This window comes from Heterocephalus glaber, unplaced genomic scaffold, assembly GCF_053883595.1.
Source record: "Heterocephalus glaber isolate CG9 unplaced genomic scaffold, H.glaber_assembly_v1.0 deba00001428, whole genome shotgun sequence".
Taxonomy (NCBI): domain Eukaryota; kingdom Metazoa; phylum Chordata; class Mammalia; order Rodentia; family Bathyergidae; genus Heterocephalus; species Heterocephalus glaber.
Genome location: NW_028258293.1, coordinates 29,494,314 through 29,513,737, shown reverse-complemented (window position 1 = coordinate 29,513,737; position 19,424 = coordinate 29,494,314). Strand labels below are relative to the sequence as shown.

The 19,424-nt window shown below is 40.6% G+C and overlaps 1 protein-coding gene across 3 annotated transcripts in view; it reads right to left on the bottom strand.

Annotated features, from left to right (window-relative positions):
• The window catches only part of Neu3 (neuraminidase 3), a 54,767-nt gene that overhangs the window by 18,991 nt on the left and 16,352 nt on the right, over positions 1 to 19,424 (bottom strand). For 2 of the 3 annotated variants that reach the window (XR_015451484.1, XR_015451485.1), the window contains exon 3: positions 13,953 to 14,924. Coding sequence is in view for 1 of the 3 variants with exons in the window: in XM_004863233.4 (XP_004863290.4) it covers positions 13,884 to 14,924 (1,041 nt within the window). In the remaining 2 variants the exon portion in view is untranslated. Of the gene's footprint in view, positions 1 to 9,957; positions 14,925 to 19,424 lie in introns of those variants that run through there. The other variant, XM_004863233.4, reaches the window with a different exon arrangement.

Genomic DNA, 19,424 nt, shown 5'->3' with positions numbered 1-19,424 from the left:
AGGAAACATACAGGCTCTGCCTCCAGAAACTTCCTCCCCTCGGGTCTTCTTTCACTGACCCTACTGACACCACCATGCTGACCATTGGAAGCCTTGCTGTCCAGGCCAAATGTGCTCACCCAGGGACTCCATAATATCGACAGAACAGATGCCAGGCTGGAGTGCTCAAACCAGGCTTCCAGAAAGGTTTCTAAGTCACAACGAACAGCAGGGTATGAACCTGCATTACTGGAGTAGCAAAGCTGCAGGTCTTTCTCAGCTCCAGCCTCGGTCCACTTAGTGACACTTCCCTGAAACCAGGTGCACTTTACCTTGGGCTACTGGGGATCATCCTCTGGGTCACTTTGATGTCATGATGTCTCAAATCAAACAACTGAGATCAAGAAGGGCAGAGGTGTCCCATCCTAGGCCCCACCTTTGAGTTCACAACTTTGGAGGATATCAGTACAAATCTCAGGCAATCACCATGCATTGAGAAAGCTGAATTTCTGACCCAAGAATGATACAGCTGACCAGAACACTAAGGACCTACATTAGACTTCTATTTGAGAAATGAAGCTTGGTTTCATATGGACATTAGTGTAATGTTCTTTGTTTCTCCTACCTCATGAGACAAGCAGAAGTGTGAGTAGGAGGTAGGTAAGACAATAGATGGAGAGAAGAGCATGTATAACTCAAAGAGTGATCCATGGACCTGCAGCCTCAGCTTTACTTAAGAGCTTATTAGAAATGCAAATTCTCAGGCTCTACTTTCGACCTAGTAAACGAGGTTCTTGGAGCAGGAGGAGGTTTGAGGGAGGATGAGGGGCTAAAACCTTTTTTTAAAAAAAAAAAAACTTCTTTAAATGATTCTTATGTGCATATAAGTTTAAAATGTATTGCTAATACAATGTCTTAGTTCCGGTTGCTGTAACGAAATACTTTAGACTGCGTAATTTAGTCTCAGAAATTCATTTCTCACGGTTCTAGAGGCTGGGAAGTCCATGGTCAAGGCCAAAATTGGTGCTTGGTGAAGGGTTAGTTTCTGCTACATAGATAACACCTTGGATGGCTTAAGGGCAAAGAGGTTAACAAACTCTCTTAGATCTTTTATAATTATAAGGGGACTAATTCCATTAATGAGGGCAAGATTTCATGAGCTGATTACCTCCCAAAGGTCCAACCTTTTAATACTACCACCTGGGTGTTAAATTTCAACATGTGAATTTAGGAAACACATACATTCAGACTATAGAGTGCACATGTGATAATGTGATTGCTACAGGAAAAAATAACAACCATAGCAGCTCCCACCCTTTGGACATCTACTATGTGCCAAGTTTTTTTTAACGTTTATCTAAGGTTAAACATTACCTCACTTTGGTCCCGCGGAAGACGCCGAATTACCCCGCTGCAGACAGGCAGGTCTGTCCATGCCCTACCGAGGTCCTGAGTCACACAGAACACGCCGAATCAACACGCTGCAGACAGGCAGGTCTGCCCACACCCTGCCGAGGTCCCCAGTCCCGTTGAACACACGCCGAATCACCCCGCTGCAGACAGGCAGTCACCTGATTCCACACTACAAAGACGCAGAGGACACCAGACCACCAGACCAAGGTACTGAGTCCCACTGCTCCTGGTCCAGAGGAAGGGGCTTCCCGGTCACCATCCCTCCCGCTGCTCCCAGCCCAGAGGAAAGGGTTTTTGGGCCACCTTCTGTCCTGCTGCTCCTGGCCCAGAGGAACGGGCTTCCAGGCCACCATCCCTCCCACCGCTCCCGGCCCAGAGGAAGGGGTTTCTCGGCCACCATCCCTCTGGCTACTCCCAGCCCACAGGAAAGGGCTTTTGGGTCACCATCCCTACAGCTGCTCCCGGCCCCTGTCCCACCTCACCCAGCTCAGAGGAGGTAATCCGTGCAGGCGCTAACAGCCCCCCTGCCCCAGTCGAAATGAGAAAACATGTAAATAAGTCGCAAAACCAGACTTCCAGATCACCTACAGCAACCCCAAAGGGAAATGAGATGGAACACTCTGATACTCAACCACCTGGACCCACTGAACTGGCAACAAAAGGGGATCTGGAAAAAATGAAATCAGAAATACTTTCTCAGATTACAGGAGAAATTGTGCCCCTAGTGCAAGACATGATTAATAAATCTAGAGAGGAGCTGAGGAACATGATGGAATCCCAACATAAGAAACAAATGGAATCCATAAAACAGATGCAAATAGATTTCCAGGACATGAAAAACTCCATTGAAAGTCTACACAGCACAATGAGCCAATGTGAGGACAGAATTTCAGATATAGAAGATAAGATTGCAATTAGTGACCAGGAAAAGAAAAATTGCTTCAAAATTATAAGGGAACATGAGAAATCAATCCAGCAGCTGCTAGATGATGCAAAAAAGAATAACATAAGACTGATTGGGCTCAGGAGAGAGTGCAGATGACATAAAAAAATCTCTTCACAGAAATAATGGCAGAAAACTTCCCAAGCAGGGGAAAAGAGCTTGACATACAGATAAGTGAGGCATATAGGACTCCAAATAGCCTTGATCAAAAACGATCTACACATAGGCATATAATTGTTAAGATTCCAGAAACACAACAGAAGAACAAAGTTCTCCAAGCAGTCAGAGAAAAGAAACAAATCACATACAAAGGAAAGCCCATCAGAATCACAGCAGACTTCTCAACACAAACCATCAAGGCAAGAAGAACTTGGAGTGACATATTCCAAGCCCTAAAGGAAAACAGCCTCCAACCCAGATTGATGTACCCTGCAAAACTATCTTTCAAAATGGATGGAGAAATAAGATACTTTCATGACAAAGAGCACCTTAGGAACTTCATGAATACCAAACCAGCACTCCAAAGAATTTTACACAATATTGTAGGAACAGACATTGAGGATCACAACCCCAGGAAGCAAAGCAGAATGAACCCATCTGGCATGACAAGAAATTCAATGTAAAGGGGGAGAACCCAACAAAAAGAAAAAGTCATGGCAATGACAAGTCAATACGTTTCAGTTACAACCATCAACGTTAATGGTCTCAATTCACCAATCAAAAGAAATAGACTGGCAGAATGGGTCAAGAAGCAAAATCCAACAATATGCTGCATACAAGAAACACACTTAATTCAAAAGGAAACTCATAGACTGAAAGTTAAAGGGTGGAAAACAACACTGCATGGGACAGGAACCTGAAAAAAAGCAGGAGTAGCTATCCTCTTGGCAGATCAAGTAGATTTCAAACCAACACTGATTAAGAGAGACGAAGAAGGACATTACATCCTTGTAAAGGGAAGAATCCAAGAGGAAGAGATGACAATCATAAATATCTATGCACCAAACACTAGTGCGCCCAACTATATAAAACAAATACTAACGGACATGGAAAGTCATATATGCACTAAATCAATTGTAGTGGGGGACCTCAACACCCCACTGTCACAAATACATAGATCAACTAGACTAAAAATAAGTAATGAAATACTAGAACTCAATCGAACTCTTGAACAAATGAACTTAACAGATGTTTACAGAGTCTTCCACCCCACAAAATCAGAAAACACATTCTTCTCAGCTGCACATGGGTCATTCTCCAAAATGGACCACATACTCACACATAGAACATGTTTAAGGAAGTGCAAAGGAATTGAAGTTATCCCCTGTATATTATCAGACCATAGTGTGAAGAAATTGGAGATCCATAGCAAAAGAAACTGGAAAAATTTCATAAACACGTGGAAATTGAACAACACACTTCTGAATAACCAATGGGTCACAGAGTAAATTAAAGAAGAAATCAGACAGTTCCTTCAATTAAATGACAATGCCAATACAACATATCAGAATCTATGGGACACAATGAAAGCAGTCTTACGAGGGAAATTCATAGCAGTGAATATGCATATTAGGAAAACAGAATGAGCCCAATTAAACAACCTGATGCTGAACTTCAAGCTTCTAGAAAAATAAGAGCAGGACAACCCCAAAGCTCATACAAGGGAGGAAATTATAAAGATCAGAGGAGAAATCAATGCAATGGAGACTAAGAGAATGATACAAAAAAATCAATGAAGCCAAGAATTGTTTCTTCGAAAGAATCAACAAAATTGACAAACCTTTAGCCAACCTTCTCAGAAAAAGGAAAGAAAAGGCCCAAATCCATGCAATTAGGAATGAAAAGGGTGAAACTACAACAGACCCAGCAGAAATCCAGAGGATCATCAATACGTGCTTCCAGAACCTATACGCCAATAAATGGACAACACAGAAGAAATGGACAGATTCCTAGATACATATGAATTACCAAAGTTGAACGAAGAAGACCTAAAAATTCTGAACAACCCAACATCAACCAATGAAATTGAAAATGTAATTAAAAACTTATCAACTAAGAAAAGCCCGGGCCCTGATGGCTTCACTGCTGAATTCTACAAGACATTTAGAGAGGAACTGCTGCCACTACAGTTTAAACTCTTCAATGACATTGAAAGGGAAGCAATACTCCCAAATTCATTCCTGGAATCAAACATCACCTTGATCCCCAAAGCAGAGAAAGACCCAACTGAAAAAGAGAACTATAGGCCAATCTCACTAATGAACATAGATGCAAAAATCCTTAATAAGATACTGGCAAACAATGCAGAAGATCATCAAGAAGATCATACACCCTGATCAAGTGGGATTCATCCCAGGGATGCAGGGATGGTTCAATATACGAAAATCAATTAATGTAATACACTATATCAATAGAGCCAAGGACAAAAACCATATGATTATCTCCATAGATGCAGAAAAAGCATTTGACAAAATCCAACATGCATTTATGATAAAAACCCTACAAAAAATTGGAATAGATGGTCTCTACCTCAAACTGATAGAAGCCATCTATGAAAAACCAATAGCCAATATCATACTAAAGGGTCAAAAACTGAAATCCTTCACACTAAAATCAGGAACAAGACAAGGATGTCCACTATCACCACTCTTGTTCAATATAGTTCTGGAAACATTAGCCACAGCAATTAGACAAGAGAAAGAAATAAAAGTAATAAAGATAGGAAATGAAGAAGTCAAATTGTCATTATTTGCAGATGACATGATACTCTATATAGAAGACCCCAAGAACTCCACCAAAAGTCTTCTAGACTTAATAACCAAATTCAGTCAAGTAGCTGGTTACAAGGTCAACACACAAAAATCAATAGCTTTCCTCTACACCAATGACAGACTCACTGAGAGAGAAATAGGGCAAATAATTCCTTTCACAATAGCATCCAAAAAACTGAAATACCTAGGAATCAACCTAACGAAAGAAATCAAAGACCTCTTCTCTGAAAACTATGGCACTCTGAAAAGAGAGATGGAAGATGATATCAGAAAATGGACAGACATCCCCTGCTCCTGGGTAGGAAGGATTAATATAGTGAAAATGGCCATACTTCCAAAACTGCTATACAGATTTAATGCAATTCCAATTGAGATCCCAGCAGCATACTTCATAGACCTCGAGAAAACAATCCAAAAATTCATTTGGAGCAAGAAGAGACCCAGAATAGCAAAAGCAATTCTAGGTAACAGAGACATGGCAGGGGGTATCACAATCCCCAACCTGAAACTATACTACAAAGCTACTGTGATAAAAACAGCATGGTACTGGCAAAGAAACAGACTTGAGGACCAGTGGAACAGATTAGAAGATGCAGCAACAATGCCAGACACACTCAGCCATCTCATCTTCGACAAAGGAGCCAAACACCCTCACTGGAGGAAAGATAGCCTCTTTAAGAAATGGTGCTGGAAAAATTGGGCTTCAACTTGCCAAAGATTAAAACTAGACCTGTATCTCTCACCATGCACTAAACTAAAATCAAAATGGATTAAAGATCTAAATATTAAAATAGAAACTCTGAACCAGTTGGAACAGAGGTTAGGTAGAACCCTTGAAGACATCGGTGTAGGAAAAGATTTTATGAACAAAACCTCAGTTGCCCATGAACTAGCACAAACAATCAACAAATGGGATCTCTTCTTATTAAAAAGCTTCTGCACAGCAAGAGAAACCACCAGCAGTGTGAAGAGACAACCCACAATGTGGGAAAAAATCTTCACCTGCTCTTCCTCAGACAAAGGTCTACTATCTCGAATCTATAAAGAACTTAAAAAGATCAGACCTCCCAAATTTAAAGACCCAATCCAAAACTGGGCATCTGAAATGAACAGACATTTCTCAGACAAAGAAGGAGAAATAGCAAATAAATACATGAAAAAATGTTCAACGTCACTGGTTATTCGAGAGATGCAAATGAAAACAATGCTCAGATTCTACTTCACTCCAGAAAGAATGGCTGCTATCATGAAATCAACCAATAACAAATGCTGGTGGGGCTGTGGGGAAAGAGGAACCCTGCTCCACTGCTGGTGGGAGTGTAGACTGGTGCAAACACTGTGGAAATCAGTATGGAGATACCTCAAAGAACTAGGACTGGAAGTCCCATTTGACCCTGCTATTCCACTGCTGGGGATCTTCCCCAAAGAATTAAAAGAATCATACCACAGCGACATATGTTCACCCATGTTCATAGCAGCGCAGTTTGTAATAGCTAAAACTTGGAAACAGCCCAAATTCCCATCAACTGGAGACTGGATAAAGAAAATGTGCTTTTTTTATAAAATGGAGTACTACTCAGCCATAAAAAATGAGAAATTAGAGACATTTATAGCTAAGTGGATGCACATTGAGGCGATACTCTTAAGTGAAATAAATAGGACACACATGTGTAAATACCGAATAGTTTCTCTGGTGTGAGAAACTGAAAGTGTAAATATGGACTAAATGTATAATAGGTAATGTGAAATAGGAAGAAAAGGGGCAAAGGGGAAGGAAGTGGGAGGGCTAGGGGAAAGGATAGAAGGGAATGGGATTAATATGAGAAAATAGGAACAAAGTCTTTGTAAATAGGGAGGACTGGAGGGGCTGAAGTGAGGGCTGGCCAAGGGTGAAAAATAAGAACCAAGAGAGACTATGTAAAGGTACAAATTTCCAATGATGAATGTCATTCTATTGTATACCTAAAATGTACCAATGATTAGAATGAATAATCGATAATGTAAAATAGGAAGAAAAGCTCCAAAGGGGTAGGGGTAGTGGGAGGGGCAGGGGAAAGGAAAGAAGGGAAAGGAAAAATGATGAGAAATGGAAAAAATGGAAATAAAGTCTTTGTAAATAGAGAAAGGTGGAGGGAGTGAAGGGAGGGCTAGGAATGGGGAAAAAATAAGAACCAAGATGCATTATATAAAGGTTCAATTCCCAATGAGAAATGTAATTGTGTTGTATACCTATAATGTACCAATAAAAGAATTTAATACAAAAAAAACAAAAACATTACCTCACTTTATCCAACAATCCTTTGAGATACTTTTATTGTTCTACTTTTTACAAGTGAAGACACTATAAAGATACTTGCCCAAGTCACTCAGCCTTTCCAATATTGTTTCCTTATCTGAAGTATGGGAACAATAATGCTTTGCTTCACTGGTTGTTGTAAATATAGTGAGAATATGTAGAGAACTGTCCACATTACTTGGGGAGTTCAGGCTTGACCACTGGATGCAGTTCTGGAGACTGGCCCAGAGGGGAAAGACAGAGGCAGCACAACATTGCTGGCTGAGACTCAAAACAAAATTTATCTCCAACCTGTGGATCAGAGCTGCCTATGTCTGCAGGCCTCTGGCCTTCCTACTTAGCACTAAGTCAGCTTCACCTGCTATCAAGTTCTGTGTTTACCCCTTAAGGGAAGCCATGCTGTCATTTCTCATTCTATTCCTAGTTGATGACAACAAAATCTATGTTTGGAAGGCAGCTGTTCTGAAGGTTGTGGACATTAGAAAGTAATTCCGCTAGACCTGGGCTCCCAATGACAGAAACTAATACAGTTCTCTTGGATAAAATATAAGGATAAGACCTTTGGCTTGAGAGGTAACTAGTAAGACACAGCATTACAGGGATCATCGTAAACCTCTCGCCAACTGCTGAATGCCCCTAATGTGCCAAGGGCCACATACAAAGCCACAAGATAAGCATCACCTCACTTTTACCTCTTCTTTGCTGAATGACAAAAACACAAATTTGGAACCAGATCTGTCTTCATCCCTTAATATTTGTGACATTGGAATATATTGTGTAACATTGTTGAATCTAGCTTTCCTATCCCCAAAAGAGAGTTGTTGAATTAAGTGAATGTTTGCATAACTCAAAGGATACAGTAGGCACTTTAGAAATGTTATTCACCTTGGACCTTTCTTTCCTATACTGTAATAAACTGGTCTTGTGATGGGCAGAGGACAGAGATAACTCAAACTAAGTCACTTCCCAACTGCTTGGGGTCTCTTCCATGACCAAGCTGGGCCATTCTTCATACTTAGGGAGAAAAAGTTCCAGGGAAAAGTGAGGTTAGTCAAAATCATTGGGCCTGTAGTTTGCTCAGGTGACTATCTGTTGTGGAGTACCTTCCTCAGCGGTCTTTTTCTTTTAGCACTGCTATTATTAAATTCCTAGGAAGGATCAGCCCTTTTGTATTCCATTTTGGTATAAGGCTAAGTTTTATAGCAATTGAATTTTGTTTTATCTACTATTTATGGTGTTTGTAAGGTCCAAAAGGATCAGTTCTACTAAATTTATAATTGGTGTTTAAGGCGATTTAATCAAATTTGTTATTGTTTAAAAGTTAAGAGGTTTTGAAATTTTATTGGATGTTACCAGGTTTTGGGGTGCTGGAGTCTCCTTCTAGAGGTGGTCTCTAGATTCTTTCTGTTCCAAACAAAGAATTGGTCAAGCCAGCCACAAAAGGTTGTGAGGTTTTACATTTATTAAAGGTAAGAAAAGAAACATGCTCTCCAGAGTGAATTTGGGCCAACCAAAACTACATTCTACAGGATGAGAATGGACCATTGTGAAAGAGAGCACAGTGGCCGAGAGATCAATGGCAGCCATCTGTTGGGAACTATTCTGTGCATGCTACTGGAACTTTGTGACTGACAGGTTTTACACCCACTTTCCAGCCAGTTTGCCAGACCCTAAACTCCTCCCTCAAGATGAGTTTACTAAATGTGGCACTAAACTTGATCTAATAGCCTTAAGCATTCCTCTCAAATCCAAATCCCCCTAGACCAGTGATGGAAAACCTTTCAGAGCTTTCAATGATGACAAAGAGCCTGCTGCAGCACATGTGGCATAGATTTGCCACCACTGCCCTAGTCATTAAGCAATCTAATAAAACATGCAAAAATAAAATAGATCTCAATTTTTAAATGCTTATGTAATTATCATAAAACTATTTTTAAGAGGTAAATGAGCAGTTAAGCTTCACTTATTTTTTATCATTTTGGGATTCTCAACATTGACAAAAGACATGCCCATTTGAAATCCTTCTGAAAATGAATTTAAGAAATCAGATTGATCTACTGACAAAACATAAAGAGTTGTCCTAAAATATTTGGCCAAATCCAAGCACCCCAACAGAATAAATACAACCAAGAGAAAGTTAGGTTAACATTGGGAGTTAAACAAAATTTGTTGCTTAAATATTTTAAAAGTTTTAAATTTTTCACTTTGGGGGAACTTCTTCAGCTATAGTTTGAGGATAAGTTCAAGGTGTTCGAAAGGCGAAAGACATGCAATGACAGTCACTGGAGCTGAGGTCAGTGGGATGCTGTGCACCCTAGTGTGTACTAGCACGCTATCAAACCAGTCATGGCAATCCTTTTCCTGCTTCCCTCAACAGGAAAGTATGTTCAAATGACAATATGTAAAAGGATAAAGGGTTATTTCTGAAGTTTTCTGAAAGTAAAAGTTCTTACAGCAAGAAGAAATTGTCTCGAATTCATTTTGTAAAAGAAACTGAGCACAAACTATATATTAGGATGACAATCATTTTAGTTTCCTTAACAAAAAACCAGTAGTCACCAGAATTAAGCTCTTTATTCATTATTCTTGATTCCAAGAGTGATAGTAGCTTTTATGCCACACAGAGTATTTCTGGTGGTTGGCATCACAGAGCTAAGATACACTCAGACCATGCTGAACCTTGGCAACTGAAGGAGTGGCAGTTATAGTGAATCCCACCAGGGACAGAGGGGAAACACAAGTGAAATGAGAACTCTTTCGTTTTAGTTTGGCTTTAGGCTCAGTCTTTGGTTCTTGGGACATCCAGGCAGGGCCACAAAAAAGCCCATTTCTGGAAAGTACTGTGACTAACAGGAAAGCAGGTCAGCACAAAGAACACTTACTTAGCACGAATGTTCAGCAGATTTTGAATGCTGTGAAACCCACAGAGTGATGCAAAATCTTCTCTGTGCCTCCTTAATTAGCTCTAAAAGGCCAAGAGTTTTTGTCTCATTCACTCATTCAGCATCTTCCTTGCTCTCTACTCTGTTCTAGGCCCTATGCTGGCTACAGAGGACAAAGAGGGAAATCAGTCCTTACCTTCAATAATTCAGAATGTGATAGAAAAAGCATTTATTTATAGATAAATCATTGTGATTCAAGGTAAAAAGGACAGAGAAAAGTCAGACAGATGTGGCTCTCAAGGAGTCCTGAGCCTAACAGAGGCTGAAGAGGGCACAGCACTGATAATGGTACATAGCAGCCTATGAAAAGTATCAAAGGGAGGCTCAGTCTGTGAGCTCAGGTAGCACAGAAATGGAGCCTACTGGAGAAGACTAAGCAGCTGAACCTGGCCAAAGCAGAGTTATCAAATCCTACAACCGAAGGGTGACCCACTCAACAAACAAAAGTGAAAAGTCTCTTACCTATGCCACATCTGAGGGGAGACCAGTGAGCTGAACAGTCTGAATGGGTGGGAGGCTCCCTCCATGCTGCCCTGTTCTTCCAGTGGTAGGCCTTATGTGCTGAATGGAACCATTCTAAAAGTCCAAAGGACAGGGTAGGGGACTTCTGAGGACAAAGGACTACAACCTACATGGTCCTCTATTCATACCTAAAGATAAAGGCCTCCTTTTCAGTTTTTTTCTTATTCTTCACACCTGTTACCACCTTCCCTAACTTTTCTACACCATCAGCCTGAGTGTGGTTAAAATGGACTCGGTAAGGGTACCAATAGTTCAACATTGGTCCCAGGCCATGCAGGTATTGAGTGACTGGCACAGAGCTGGAGTGCCTACAGCTGTCATTGTTGGTCACTTGGAAGATGGACGTATTGAGTTGGCTTAAAGGTACAGGGTTGCGATGAGCTCCTCAGCAGGCCAGGCTGCAGGCCTGTGCAGGTCTCTCTCCCTTCCCATAGGTTTCAGGGAACAGCTCCAACCTATTGTCATTTCTTTGTCACAGCAGCAATCACCCACCATCTCTCTAGCCTTGGCCTCATGTCTGTGCCATGTTCTCTCTCTTCCTAAAAGTGCCAGGACTCATGTCTGCTCTACTCTTCATCATAGCTGCCATCACCCACTCTTGTTGTTGCCTCTAGTCCACAGTCTGGATTTCCTATGTCCCAACTCTTTTCTTATAGCTCCTGAGAAAAACACATAGGCTCTTTCCCAGTCAAGAGTTCCACTGCTAGTCACTGAGAAACAAACATGAGGCAAGGGGGAAAGAATAAGAGAGGGCAACAGCGATGGGTCACTTATAAGTACTGTATTAGACATCTCTGGCTCACACATGCATGTAACCAAGGTCCCTTCCTCAACTGCCTTCTTGGATCATCTTAAAGACGTCTTGATAGTCTCATTCTTTTCATCCTTTTTCTGTCATGATAAACTTAGCCATCCTTCTTATTCCTGTCTAGTTAGGGCATAGTGCTCAAGAAAGCTGTGCTGACCATGGAGTTTCTACCTCTCAGGAGGGGAGTGCTCTTTTACTTCTCTCTTCTTCCCCAGTCCTTCCCTGTGCCCCAATCCAGCCCATTCCTAGACCCCCACCACCCTTCATTTGCTAATTTTACACAAGTCCTCTCTGACACTGGGCTTCATATAAGGAAGTATTTATGCATTCTTTTACCCCAAAACTGGAAGGTCCTTTATGTGAGGCTAAATGTACACATCCTTCAGTAATCAATGGTAAGTCACAATTTTGAATCTAGAAAGAGCAGCAGAATGTACCCTACATTATGCATAGCCACTCAAGAAAGATTGAGACAAAGGTGTACATGAGTGGGTGAATGACCAGAACTTTGTTTAGAAAAGTTATTTTGGCAAAAGTATGAGAGGCTAAGGGAATTTTTAAGCCACTTTAAGCCACAGTCTTAAACAATATGCTGAAGTAGGTAGAGTCAATCTCTATTTTCATTCTGTGGGACTGTTATCCATGTGACTGGTGTAACTGCAAGCCTAGCCTGGCACCATATTTTATGACAAAACTTACTCTCCATAGTCATTACCCAGTTCTAAGTATACTCATTTAAGGCACTATGTTCTTAAAATAGGGATAATAATAGCAACAAAAATAAATCTTTCACAATAGAATTCCTGTCACAACAGCAACCTGTCATCATCTGAGAACCCAGCACTGGCTAAGTTCAGCCTCAAAGCTATCAGATGGAAAGGCATCCCTACTTCACATGTTTAATTCTAGTACATCCAAACATATTGTCCCAATTCAGAGGTCTGGGAGTCCAAAGACCTTCCTAATGATGAAGCCCAATTCCATGAGTAAAGAAGTAGCTGGGCTATAATAACATTCCGAGTAAAACAAACTTGGGGAAACCCAGCAGCTTGGACAGATGACTCTAAGTCTACTGAAAATGCAACTAACGCAATGACATCAGGAGCTACCATCACCCCACCTTATAGCCCAACATCTACAAACTATCTACCAGCAGCATTTTTCCCTCAAATTTTATCCCTCTTCTAGCTCCATAAATTGTCAGCTCCTAAGGAGGGGAAGTTTTGTCCATTTTTCTTGTAGATTTGTCTTAGAGATAGAGTCTCATTTATGTTGCCCAGGCTGGCCTTGAACTCCTAGACTCAAGAGATCCTCCTCCCTCAGCCTCCCAAGTGGCTGGATTACAGGCAAGCATTACCATGCCCAGCTTGTCCAATGTTTTAAAGTTCTAACCTATATTTTTTTCCCAACAGGGACCATCCTAAATAGTTAAATGAACTTTAGGATCATTTTCCATAGAGGTACTGGGATCAGAAGCAATAATCACCACTGTCAAGGGCTGCTGGCATTGAGCTTCTCATTTTTCTCCCTAGGAAATTTGCTTTCTAGGTGAAGAGGGAAGGTTGAGCAAAGTTGCAAAGCTGGAGAAGGTAAGTGACTTCATGATTCTACTGACTTGTTTCATTTCTCTTGGATAGAGAGCATGCAGTGATCAGTGCAGGATTAGAAGACAAAAGGTGGTTTTGTTATTAAAAAATGAACAAACTATCCAGCTCTTGCCTTGATACCTGTACATAACCTCATATCTATATGAGGAGTCACTGAAAACAGAAATCTTCTGATTTCCATGTGAAGATCAGAGTACTTTATGCAGCAGAATTTGCTGATCATGGAGCATGCAGACATTCTGCCTCTCCTAGTAATGGGAAGACAAGAAATCACAGAACCACTCCTCTCATTTTATAGAGGGAGACCTGAGGCCCAGAGAGTTCCTGTGACATGTCCAAGGTCCTAAAGCAGGTCAGTGGCAGAGCCAGAATGACATCATGGTCTCCCAACTCCCAGTTCAGTGATCTTTAGGATTCAATAGCTATGGCAAAATTTTCATTTTGCTCTTTGGAGGAGAAGTGAAAAATTGTTAGGAAGCAAAATATTGAATTTTTTGCATTCTCTATAGACATCAGTAACCTCTGCTCTCCCTTCTATAGAAAGCTAGGTCCCTCAGCTAATTATTTAGTCTTGAATTGGCACAGGTTCCTATGAGGGCTGGTCAGTCCTTCTGCACATAGCTCAGGATCTCCTGGTCTGTAAATAGGCAGAAGGCAATTTGCTCACACACCTGGTTGGTTCCACACTCAAACAGACACCCAAACAAGCCCTCTTCCCCCACAGCAGCCAGATCAGAGTAGCCAGAGGGCCCACTGTGCAAGATCCAGGGGTGGGACCAAGAGGCAGCCTCCAGGGGGTTCTGGTTGAGGTAGATGCCAAGGTCAACTCTCCTTTTCTTACTGGTTGGATGTGAGTACAAAAGCCATGTTTCTGATGGTGTTCCAGCAACTTCCTCCAGTTTCAATAAACTGTCCAGCGGAGGGCTCTGCTGAATGGAGGGAGAACTTTTGTCACTAAAGTTCTGACTTCTATTTGGGATCACCAGAGGCTGGAAACTCACTACACTGCCTTGGCAGCCATGTGAGGGCTCACAAAGCTGTTTGCTCAGGGCCTGTGCCTCAAAGTGTTCACCACAATCACTGCTGAGAGCCTCTGCCCGGTACCTATTTGGTGTCCGGGCACTACAGTAGAGCACAGGGTGACCACCTGTCTTGGTCACCTCTGCTACTTGGCACTCCGTTGTCACCAGGTCCTGAATGAGCCTGCCATGGTGCCATGTGATCCCAAAATCATCACTGTAGATCATCAGGGAATGAGGTCTGGCTTTGCATGTCAGCGGGAAGCAAAAGAACCGGTGAGAGAAGCAGTAGGCATATGCAGGGATGATCAGCCTCCCTGACTGTAGCTGGATGCCATGACCTGGACCCACAGCAAACGTGGCCCATTGCTCCATATCTGAACCAATGACCTCCTCAGTCAAGTCTCTTACTTCACTCCATGAGCATCCAGCATCCTGGCTGCAGATGAGGCAGAGGCGGGCAGCATTCCTGCCTGACACAATCTGGTGAAACTCAGTGATGTGGTCCTGCACGCAGATGAAGAACAGGTACACACAGCCACTCTTCTGCTCCCAAAGAGGACAAGGGTTCATGGTCCGATGCCCAGGCAACGTGGCTTCCATCAGTGGCTCCATGGGACCCCACTAGACAAGGGGAATAGAGAGGAGAAGGAAGAAAGAAAAGGAAGGGAGAGAAAGAATGGGAGTGAGATTCTAATAGGAAGACATGAGGCTCATTAAAAGCATTCATATTTTTCAGACAAGAAATAAATGATATTGATAACTATAAAAATATAAAGCTCAAGTATTCACTAAATTCTCAAATATCACAGAATCACTTATAAAGCTGGAAAGAGAGAATGTTACCTATTGCACATGCTGCCCTTCTATCTAGAATGTTCTTCCTCACTTTACCTGAGCTTCCAAATCATCCTAATACCTAACTCTAAAGTACCCTCCTTTGTGAAGCCTTTCATGAAACCTTATCTCTTTTTCTAATAAGGTATAGCAATTATATAACATTGCAATTTTTTCAAGACTATGACCCTTCTGAGGGCAGACACCAAATTATACTAATATTATATCTTCACTGCCTGGCACATAATAATAAAAGTCATATCCCCAGTACTAAAGCTATACTCTTAACCACTGAGCTGTTACTCGCCACCAATGGAATATAAATTGTTATATTGAGACAGAGATTGGACTGATGATTCTTCTAACTTCAAGACTCTGCAAATAAGTGAATTAGAGAATGAAACTAAATAAATGGAAGAGAAGATGAGTTAAAAGTGGCCAAATCTGAGGACTTCAATTTAGAATCCCCACCAAAAGCTTTTTCTTCTTACTATTTCTGATAAATATTGTCCTAATTTTCTTTTGTCTGTGGTTTTCATTCTTTGATTTTGTGAGACAGTTTGAATTTATATAAAATTTACTGCTTCATAATTTGGAGGTCTCACCAGAAGCACCCTGGACTTTGAATCCAGCAAACTGAGATAGACAGAAGTAAGAGATGGGAATGTTTAACTTTTTCCTTTTTTTCCCTCCATTTAACTATGATTATATCTAGGAGGTTTTATTTATTAGATAGGCTATGTTTCTTTCCTGTAGGTAAAGTTCCTTTGTGTTACACAGAAAACTACTGTCACATTAGGCACTCACTCTCCTATTCCTTCTACCCTGTACCTCCCCTGAGAATTAATGCCTGGGTAGGGTGGACTAATTGGTATTTTTGAGGTGAGGCCATTACAGCACAGATAATTTCATTGACAGAACAAAATTTAGGGACCCAAGGGCCACAGGGTTGTGACCCCAACTGCCACAGCCTGTCAGATACAAGCTAAAGAGTTCTTTTCAGCCCTAGCCAGAAAGCCTTGCTTTCTGCTTACAACTGACAGTCCCGGCCAGAGCAACTCACAGTGGGCCACCTTTTCTTCTTTTGGGATTCCCCTCTCAACACACAACACAGTTGGCAGTGGCAGCTCATCCAGGGTAAATCTGTGCTGACCCCTTCCTCATGGCTGCTGGACTCTTGAATGACCAAGTTTTCCATCTCTCCAGGATGGTGAGCTTGCCCTTCCAAGTGCCTCACTAGTTGTCTTGCTAGCTCATCTGACCTGATCAGTCAGACAGCAGCCCCAGCCAAGATGACCTTAGAGTGAAGCTGACCTTCACTTTTGTGGGTTGGTAGAATCCCAGTTTGGAGGATGCCTCAAAGGAGATGTATATTTCATGTGTCCCCCTGGGACAAGAGGTTTGTCACCCTAATGGACACTTTGAATACATATAACATCTCCATAGGACCCACAGTGGGTCTCATGTTTCCTGTTGCCTCTGACTTACTCCTCCTAGGATATGTGTGTGTGTGTGTGTGTGTGTGTGTGTGTGTCTGTTTGTTTTTTTTTTTTTTGGTACCAGGGATTGAACTCTAGTCCTTGCGCTTGCAGGGCAGGCAGCACTGAGCTAAATCTCCGGCCCTCCTAGGATGTATTTTTAAAAACTGGTCCCCATAATGTTAAATGAAATCATTCAGACACACAAGCTTAAATATTACATGGTTTCTCTCATATGAGAAACCCAAAATATAAATAAAAGGCAAAATAAAGTTAGATGATAAGAAGTAAAAAGATACACATTTCTCAAATAGGAAGGGGATCATGAGATAGAGGGGGAGGTAGGGGAAGACAAGGAGGTGAAAAAAGGAAGTAAGATGAGTTACATAGGTGTACCAACTCCCCACAAGGAATGTGAACATTATGTACTGCAAACATGTACTGAAAAACAAACAAAATACCAAAACTGGTCTACATTCGATCTTCAACTCTTAAAAAAAAAAAAAAAGGGAGAAAAGGTGGTTGCCGGAGAAATATATAAATTACAACACTGTACCTTTAACAAGTCTGTGCCTTTGGAGGAAATATTTACATAAGAAACAGCTGTGGTGATCTGCAGGTACAGTGGTGGCCTGAACCTATGGCACTCATGTTACTGTGTTTTTCTTTTGAGACAAAAGATGTTAACGTAGAGCTGTTTTTTCTAAACTAAAACCTCAGTATTCAGGTTTAATTACAGTGTTGCACTTTGCAATAAATAAGTGGATTTGGGGTTACACTTGGCACTCTGTCTCTAAAAGCTTTGCCATCACTGGCCCAGTAACTAATACAGAGGGCCCAAAAGAGCCTGTACTATGATTACAGCTATTTCAGATTAAGGTATACAGTCCAGGGAAGATGGCCTCTTCGGGCCAGATCTTTCTTAAAACAGTCCTTACTTTCACAGGTATAAAAGAGACAAGGTCTCAAACTTAGTTTTATAATAAGGGTGGACAATAAATAAAGATTCTAACAATTTTTATAGCTTTTGTCTCTCTCCCTCTTCTGACTCTTATTAATGTAATTTATTACACGAGATCTCTGTTATCATTCACCTAAAAAAATGCTATGATACTCCCTAGGAAAAGTTCTGATTAGTCTATTTATAGATATAAACATAAACCTATAAAAAGGGTTATTATAATTCGGCATAGCCAATACATATAAGAGTGCACTCTAATTTAGAAGTGATTGCTTTATATGTCCTATTTGTTTTCTTGTTTGCTCATCTGCCTGTTTAATCAGTTTTAATAACTGGTTAAAATACTTGCAGCTGCTTCATTAAAGATTTTTGAGGTTATATCAATTTCCTTTTTCTTTTTTCCTTTTGTCCTTATAAACTTCTGGCTTATTTCAGATTTTCCATAGAAAACTAGTGTATAGGTTTTGGGGATAGCCAAACTCACCTAAAAAATTAGAAGGTTAAAAAAATTGCTAGGCTTAAGGTTTAAATGAGGAGTATAGGTTAAAACCTTAAAGTTTGAAAGGTTATATATGATTAGGCTAATGTGAGCGTTTCTACATGTTTTCAGATTTATGTTCTATTTTAGTTGGCTTATACACAAATAGACACTCATGATATTAGCCCTAATGTTTTTGGTTCGCATGGCTTAACGGTGAGCTAATTTAAATTGGTTGATAAAAGTAAAAATGTCTTTACAAGCTGGTGACATTTTTTTGTCTAGGTTGTTAGCCAATGAAGATAATATCTTAAAAGACTGGTTTTAAAAGTACAAGGTCTATTGTTTTCTGTGTATACGTCAGAGTTTTCCTAGGTTAAAGATAACCTATTATAGCTTAGAGTATTAACTGCTATCCTTTTGTTCTCATGAGTCATCTAAGGTAACTGTTAAATAAATAAGGAGGGCCCTTGTGCCTGAGGAACTACTAGACAAAATTCCCCTTGGTGGCTGAAAAAGCAGCTGCCTGAACCAATTTGCATAAGTTTTCTCCACTGATGGGTAGCTTAAGTTTTTCCCCAGAGTCTTATTAAGCCCTACCCCGACAAATGTTAAAAATTATTATAGATATATATATATAATTAAGTTGGCTGTAATTAAAAGGTTTAAGTTTTCTATGTCTAAAACAATAAGGTTTTCTTAAGATATTAAAATGTTTTTGATTATTTAAGAAATTGAGTTTTACACCTTCACTGGAAGATACTCTATTTAATAAATGGTGGTGAAAAACTGGCTTTCTGCATGCCAAAGAATGAAACTAGACCCAATCTTTCACCATGCATTAACCTAAAATTGAAATGGATCAAAGATCTAAATATTAAAACAGAAACACTAAATCTGGTAGACTATAGAATAGGTAGAACTCTCAAAGACATTGGTGTAGGCAAAACTTTATGAATGAAACCCCAAATTGCACAAAAACTATCACAAAGAGTCAACAACTGGGATCTCATTTTATTAAAAAGCTTTTGCACAGCAAGAGAAACCACCAACAGAGTGAAGAGACAGCCCACAATGTGGGAAAAAAATTTTGCCAGCTATTCCTCAGATAAAGGACTATATCTAGAATATATAAAGAACTGAAAAAAACCAGAGCCCCCAAATTTAAAGACCCAATCCAAAAAATGGGCATCTGAAATGAACAGGCACTTCTCAATGAAGAATTAGAAACAGCAAATAAATATATGAAAAAATGTTAAACATCACTGGTCATTCATGAAATGAAAATTAAAACAATGCTGAGATTCCACCTCACTCCAGAAAGAATGGCTGCTATCAAGAAATCAACCAATAACAAATGCTGGAGGGGC